General features: G+C 34.7%; 1 protein-coding gene across 1 annotated transcript; it reads right to left on the bottom strand.

The window, feature by feature from the left end:
- Positions 1-38: 38 nt before the first annotated feature.
- Positions 39-8070, bottom strand: TMEM170B (transmembrane protein 170B). Its single transcript, XM_026843651.1, has 2 exons — positions 7899-8070; positions 39-3124 (listed from the first exon to the last, which is right to left on the bottom strand). The coding sequence occupies exons 1-2, from the start codon at positions 8065-8067 to the stop codon at positions 2994-2996; spliced, it is 300 nt and encodes a 99-aa protein (XP_026699452.1). The 5' UTR covers positions 8068-8070; the 3' UTR covers positions 39-2993.
- Positions 8071-8375: the final 305 nt, after the last annotated feature.

Here is an 8375-nt window from a genome sequence, read left to right on the forward strand (position 1 = left end):
GGGGGGGGGGGGGATTACCTGAAGTAATTTTCTTCTTTTTAGGAAAGTTATTTTAATTGTTAGTATGTGCAAGGTATAGAACACACCCCAAAACCATCATTCATATATATATACACACACATATATGTGCATATACTGCACTGACTTGCACTGACTAGAGCACCTTATGTTTAACAATGTTGTTTCTAAGGATGTGGAATGAAACTTTGAAGTTTCACAGACATAAGGACACTTACACTTCCTCTAACTGCTGGAGTTATGAACTTCTGCAGTAAGTTCACGCTATGATCAAAGAATACTTCATAGATAAACTATTTGTCTTCATCTATTCCTCACAAGAAATACTTAAAAACAATTTTCTATCAAATACGTAACTTTGTCTCTGTAAAGCCACTTCGGCATTTATTGTTGCCAGGCAATAATGCCATATAAAGCAGAGACAACTAAGCACCTAACAATGTTTTAAAAGTGATTACAGTGATCCATGCAGTAAAAATTATTTGGAGGAAGGTAACTTAACATCTGCAAAGATGCCTCCTGGTCAAAGAAGGAAAGTTAGAACAGCAACAATTTCATTGGCACTGCAATTAAAATAAAGAATGAAATTAATCATTAAGTTAGTATTAGCCTGTTATAGTTTAGCTTAGTGAAAGACTGCAAGCCATTGATCAGTGGTAGCATAATAGCCTTGTACAATAAATAACAAGGGAGATGCTAAAGGAAATTTGGAGAAATTTGGAAAGAAGTTTCAGTGTGAGGTAAAGCCATGACACAATCTAAATTACTGAGTACAGTGCTTCATGAAACGGTTGGTTTTGATCCAGACAAGGATTTCCAGGTTGTCAAACAGAAATGTTTTAATGTCTGTTGAGTAAGACATTATATCAAATAACCAAATTAATTAGAAATAGTAAAAATAGGATGAGCATGAAGATATGGAAATTTTTAAAAAAGAAATCCTCTCCCTTAAAAATATATGTAACAAGGCACATTAGGAGAAATATCTTCAATTATTTTATTATTCAATTTGACTTAAGTACCTGAAACCAGTTCTCATAATTTAAGAAAATGGGAGGTTTAAATTGCCTTTTACAGATGTAGTAATTTCATTGTCTAAAGTGCAATGATTGTTCCGTTAGAAAGTATCAGCAGAATGACAAAGCCACAAGATAAAAAAACCCAAACCATGAAAAATAAATGTTTTTGAAAGACATTCAAAAATAATGAGAATATATGCATTCAGCCACATTTTAAAGCAATTCAAATCCAAAAATATAACACTGAAAAGGTTCATAAACCTATATTTTATCTTGTTCCCTGCAAAGACTGCAGCTTTGTACATTTTCCAAACAAGACTTAAATACTTTTAAAGAAAATAAATATTAGCATTCTTAGCACTTCAAAAAAACCAAACAACAGTTTATGTGGAGTAAAATAAAGGCATACAGGTTAATTCATTCTAATACTTATAAAAGGAATATGACTGGATTGTAAATTATATTTTAACCATACTCTTTCAGTTGTGCAGTAGGTGCCAGTGGTTTCAACAGTCCTGAAAGTCTTTTTGACATCTGAACAGCAAAACCTTCGAGTAATTTACTCTTCCTGTCAGCATTAAAAACTGGCTGCTGAAAAGCATTCAGTTGAGAAAAGATTTAAAAGATTCCTTATTCCTCACATAGAACTTTGTGCCCTTTAAATTTTGCATTTCATATATAATTCGTAATTAGACTTGAAATTTCTATTCACTCCAAAATATTTACATTTAAGACATTTCACATGTACAACACTACTGTCCCTTTAAAACTAGAAAAGCACAAACTCTACTGAAAGCTAAGTCGTTGAAAGTTTCAGGTATCTTAATCTTTCCAAAGATACAAAGTGTTCAGAAACAAGGTAGTAAATACATTAGTGCTGCCCTGCTTCCAAAGTTTTGGAGTACAGTAACTATTTTAAACTTAACATTTTTGTTCTATAGATAAACAGTACATCCTATTTTCATCCCTTTCCATTTTCTTCATGGGTGTATGCTCTTAAAGTCTGTTACATTTGTGTGTTCTTTAAAGAATACATGTAGGGTTAAGAGTCCTATCAGTGCTTAAATAAATATAGGGAGCTTGCTTAAATAAATATAGGGAGCTTGTTTGCAACAAGTAGCCTTTCTGAGGTTTTCAGAAGGTCTGGTAACCAGCTGTATGCTTAAGACAAAATAATTTCAAGGAAAACATTAATTTAAGATTTGTTCGTGCATACACCACAGATTGTACTTAGTAACCCTCATACAGTCTCCTTAAACTACTGATTTCTGACAAGCTAAAACCAGGATAAAATTATATGCTGAGCTTCACAAAACTGCCATGAGCCATTCTACACATAGTGCTAATTACATAAGGGTTGCTAAAGCTGTGGTTCTTAAATCCCATCAAAATTCATCTGGGCTTTGAAACAGACCCAACAGCTGTTTTGAATGCTGAATAAGAATATTCAACATTCAGAGAGATACTGCTAATACAGAAATCTTGCTATTTTACCTGAATTCAAGTGGAGTGTACGTTCACAGCTTTCTTCTATAATTACAATTTCAGAGCTTACCCAGACAACAGTTACGAATTTAACTTCAAGTTTGGCACATACAGCAATTTCCAGGAGCATCCCTTTGTTTTATTACAACACTGTTAAGAACAACGATCCCATCACCAAGCTTTAACCTGACTGGCAGCTATTCAAGGTGCTTTATCTCAAGTTCACACACATGGATTGCACCTTGCCTGCGACTGAGGCACATAAGGCGCAGTGCAGAAGTACAACAGTTCAGACGCTAGAGGACAGTCTGCTCACTTGACTGAACCTCTAGATTTGTAGTGCACGTTCCACATAGCTTCCTTTCTCTTGCACTAGAATTCAAGTTCATAAGCTGATGAATCCACTTTCAGGAAGCTTCTCCTCAGATTTCTTTGAACTAGTAGGGTTTTTTCCCCCCTTCTATATAAGTCTCAAAGCGTTGCAAGAATTCTTGAAAATGAGATAATTAATGTCAGTACTGTCTGTCCAACACCAAAGACAAGAGCTTCTAAGGGAGCCATATTCTTTCCTGCTACTCTGTAAATTCCAGCTACCGCAGCACCTAAGAATCACAAGAAAAACAATGATCAAATCACAGAAAAAGCCAAGGATCAAATATATGACAAATTATTTAGTGTATCTATGTATCAGCTATTTATAGAACATTACCAAACACTGTATTACTTCATGGCATTATAAAATTATTAGCCTTGCTTGTGTTTTTCTAGTTATGCAGGTCCTTCGGGAATTATTTTCCTAATTGAATCAGATTAACTCTTCCAACATCAGTTTGATTTCAGAAAATTGATTCTTGCTGTTTTCCCTGTAGACATCTTCAAATGTTTTTTTTTTTTTTACATTTTTGTCTTCTGATTCCAAAATGTAGCTAAAAAATGCTCTAAAAATTGACCAAGTTCAAAGCATGGTTTAATAACGCTTGTATGGGCAGGGAGAAGACAACAGTAAAACTGCTAGTGTCTGCAAAATAACTGTAAACACACATCTATCAACTTAATTTAGTATTTCAGTTGAATAACCTGGTCATATTGTGTCAGTTTAGCTTTGATCTAAACTACGAAGTTGTTAACAACTGTTTAGCAAATCAAGCAAAACATGAAAAAGATCAAAGTATTGCATTGCTATCCATGAACATGTATGAAAGGAAATTTCTAACCAATATGATTAGATTTTGAGCTACAACACCTAAGAGACTGTTTTTCTTGTGCAGTTGTGTGCAAATTCCCATTTAAAGTATAACATCAAACAGTCAGGATAAACCACAAACAAAATGCTGCACTGTAAACAAAGCCAGGCACTACTATTATAACTCCCTTGTACTGTCTTTCACAGACTGAATTTATCACATGTGTTTGAAGAACAAAAGTCACAGAGCAAATGTATAGCTGTGATGTCTTGGAGCAAATGCTTGAGAAAAATGTAAATCTATGTATCAATCAGTCAAAAAAATAACACGCTAATAATAAATAACTTTTCCTGCTCAAACAACTTCTGAACCTTTTAAGAATACTAAAATGTTCATTCGAAAAAATATAGGTTTATATACAGCTGTGTTCATGGGTTAAAAATTTTCTCAATTCAGACCTCAAAGGTTCACCTAGAATGAAGCTTTTCTTTATTATTTTCTCAACCAATATCTTCTATACAGCATTTGCTTTCCTTGCCTAAAGAACAAACATTAAGTTTATTGTCCTTTATTTCAGAATGAATTAATTTTTCCTGAAGAACAAAGCCCAAAATTTACAGTTCTTCAGTATGTATGGTTTCAGACACTATCTAATCATAATTAAATGCTTCCAGATATCACAGAGGCTTTTCCAGACTCAAAGAACTGAAAAAGTAATTAAAAAAAATAAAATTGGTAAGAGTTAAAAAAATTGGGAATTTTCTTGGTTTTGCAGAGTCATTAACTGGAATAGTCTGCTGAAGTGATCAAAAACCCATTAGTGACATGGAAATACAGTAAATCCCAACAGATTTTCTCAAAGTACAATCTGTATCTGGATCATCTGACATCTTAAAAGTAACACCTCATTTTTACAAACATTTTAGGAAGACTAGAATTCACTAATAATTGTGGCCATCACAGTATTCACAAACACTATTAATCAGTCTGTTAGGTGAGGGTTTTTTTTATTGTTGTGTTCTTTTGTTTGTGTGGTGGTTTGTTTGTTTGTTTTTTAAAAAAGGCCCATATTCTGTAAAGTATATTTTGTTAGGAATATCTCACCAGAAGGCTAGCCTTGTGGTATTTCACTCAGCTACCTTGCATAAGCTTTTCCATTTGTTCCTTGACTATCTGTTGTCAATAACTGAAAGAGAACCTTTCAACTGAGCCCAGTACTGACATTAAAATTATTTTCATAATTGAACTCTCAAATTCAAATCAGCCATATTCGGCATACCAGAATTTGATGCTATTAGTTAATCAATAACAGAAATTTCTGGCTTCTTGAAACAACACTGAGATATTCTGGAAAACATATAAATTTGGTAGTTTGATAATTATGCATTTATAATCATCAAATAGCAGTGTGTGTAACCCAGTACAATTGGCATAAAGCCAAAGTATTCTACAATAGGTTGACAATGAAGGAAATGAGAATATGTCACCAAAAAGGAGTGAGCTTGGCAAGAGGAAGAACAGACCCTTCTGGATGACATACAGCTAAAATACTTGTCTCAAACTGCCTGACATTTATATGTTCTTGGTTGGTTTGGTTTTGGGGTTGGTAGTTTGTTTTGGGTTTTTTTTCCGGACAGTATCCACTGCTATTTAGTAAATTTTTAATACTTTTAACCATTGAGTTCTTTTCAAAGCCTAGAAACTGAGGGGTTTCCTGCTTTTCTATACACTGGTAAAAAGATCCCAGAAGGCCAGAAAGTTTGAAAGATCTACCCAAGCAAAGTTAAACCTGCATTATTTAATAATCTATACTGCATTCATTCACCTACACAAATGATGCAAAGGACTGGAAATACAAAATGGAAATTGAAGCCAGTTTGCTATTTCAATTTATTAAACACCGGACCAGGCATATCCAAACAACTAAAGAGTTCAACTTGCATCCCACTTCACAGCACAATAGCCATTAAAAATCCTCCTTAATATTTTATCATCATAATTTGTCTTCAGAAGCTCCCCACAGAATTTGTTTCAGTATAAAGCAACCCACTGCTCTCCAGAAACAAAATTACCTGAAAGTAAAAGTTGAAATGCTCTGTGCAAAACCTTTGGGAACAGCATAACAAGTCTACAGTCTAAGCTTGGAGAAATTCTCATGTAAACTTACACATAAACAACTTATTTGTTAAATGTTTTGACCTGCAAAATTGGATGTCACAAATACAACTGTGTTGCTCCTCTTTATGCACAGATAAAAGACACAAAGTACTTTCATTTTAGAAACACTGAACCTGCTTGGATATTCCAGCACCACATTTCCTATCTTCAGTTCTTCAGAAATGCTCATGCATGATTTACCTTGTAACAGAGTCACTGCCATTTTAATCACAGGACAAAAAAAATCAGCATAACGTGTAATATAAGGCACTCAACTGGTTCTACCTCACCTTAGGAAAAAGTTATACCAAACTACAGTGTGTTAAATGATGGAAATTCTAGGCTGAAAAATATATAGCAATTTTAAAAAAAACTTTTGAGGAAAGCTTTAATGACACTTTTCATGAAACTTGTTTGGTTTTTTTTAACTTGAAAACCAACAAGGCAAGAAGGACTTTCAGTAGCAATAAAAAAATAATCTGTCAAGAATCATCCATCAATGTGTCCAAAACTGAAGTGATACCATTGTTCTGATAATCTGGACCATACACAAAAAAAAATAGGAAAGGTAGAAAGGCTTGCCTACAAACTATGTGATGCTTGCTAGATTTACAGTTCCTTACCCTCAAAGGCCTTTCAAGTGAGACCATTTTGTCAACATTTGAAGGTCTTTGGGCAGAAACTTCTTGCTCAGGTTAACGCAAGCCCCCTTCAGTGCATTGATTTTAATGTTGAGAACTCCTCACCAGCATTGTTTCAGACAACAGAGCAAAACACAAGCTTCTTTCCTGTCAAAATAAGATGCACTATTTCTTCCCCACACCTTCCACCCTCCCACCCTGGCCTGAACAGAAAACTCACCATGCTCCTATTTGCTTGGGAAAGCCACTGCAGTCTATTTATAAGTTAGATATGATAAAGCCAAAGGCTAAGTGTTCTACTGATCTTATGGCATATATTTTTAGTACTGACACAGATAATGAAATTTGTTAGGAACAATGGAAAAAAACAGTATCTGATACCAAAACATTCTTGGCAACATCACCTGTGTGCCATATTTGGTCAGGTGTAACACTTCCACATTTTGCTACACAAAATACCCCTGCTTTCTGCTATGTTTTAATAATGAGTATAGATTTTAACTATAGCTCTGTGAACCTTTCAGCATGCTGCTTTTACAGAAAAATGGTTACCCCCATACCTGTTGATACAATGTCAAGAAATAAAAAATGCCTAAAATTCATCTCAAGTGGTAGGCATAACAGAATAACACTGTAAGAAACTCTGTAATAGATGCCCCTGCAAAAGAGCATTTTCCTGGAACAGCACAGCCTAATTTTTTTTTTTTTTTGGGGGGTGGGGGTGGGTGAGGCTGGGATAGTCTAAGGGCCTTCCTCCCTCTTTCCTCCCTACCTCAAATAAACAAGAAAGTAACATTATGGCCAAGCCAAGACTGGGAAGTTCTTTCAAATCCATGAGCCAAGTGTAACTGCTTCAAAGAAACAAACCAACTTTCTTAGCTGTAAATCACTACCTATATTGCACCTTTATTTCTTTAAAAGAGCAACATCCTATCTGTGTGCAAGTTAAAAACCTCCAGCAGACCCAAGGAAACGAGCAGGAACTCAGCCCTGCAACCAAAGGAATCAGGACCTCATTTCCAAAAGAAACTCGTGGCTTTAACGGTACTAAGAGGTGATCTTGATCAGAAGCCTTTGACAAAAAAATCTGAAACGGGTATGGTAGGACAGGACCGCTCTTTCTGATCCCAAAAAGGTATTACGTGCTGAGCATATAGCTTTTGAACAGCTTGGTACCCAACATTTCTGAAATGAAATAGTAAGACTATTTCTGCACTCCTCTGACAATTTATAGTAGTCTTATCTTTACACAATAGAAGAGCAACTCAGCTGTCATTATCATCAGGATAGCTATATAACTAAGGCAAAATCCTTAATAAACAAAAAAATCACTAAGGAAAAGGCTTTTTCTTTTTAGAAGTTAGATAAAAAAAAAAAAAAGACGACAGACTTACTGGTTATCATTGCTCCAGTTATAGAACCCAGAAATCCAATGCTGACCACAATGACAGAGATCAGCCTCCCCTGCCTATGCCTCTGCAGCATCACAAACATTAATACTCCCACAGCACCATGGACAAAGAGAGAGGAGAAGAGAGCCCAGAGGAAAACCCAGTACCACATCTCTGAAAGAAAGCAGTCAAATAAAGGGTTAATATTTCTGAGACAATAAGTTTTTAAGTAAGTCACTTTAAAACATTGCATACAATCAATAGGAAGAGAAGAGCAATACTGATTTCCATATTAAAAGGAATCAATGTGACAACCTCAGCATATGCTCAAGACACATTTTCTCCCTTTTAACAGTGTATCATAAAGGATATTATAATTAAAAAAATTATTGAAAGGATTCTGGCACACTTTAGTTCAGATGTATTATTACAAGACCAACATAATTTTCTAATGGTTTCTTTAAACAGTATTAATTGCAA

Source organism: Athene cunicularia (assembly GCF_003259725.1).
Source record: "Athene cunicularia isolate RWA chromosome 2 unlocalized genomic scaffold, athCun1 chr2_part1, whole genome shotgun sequence".
Lineage (NCBI taxonomy): Eukaryota > Metazoa > Chordata > Aves > Strigiformes > Strigidae > Athene > Athene cunicularia.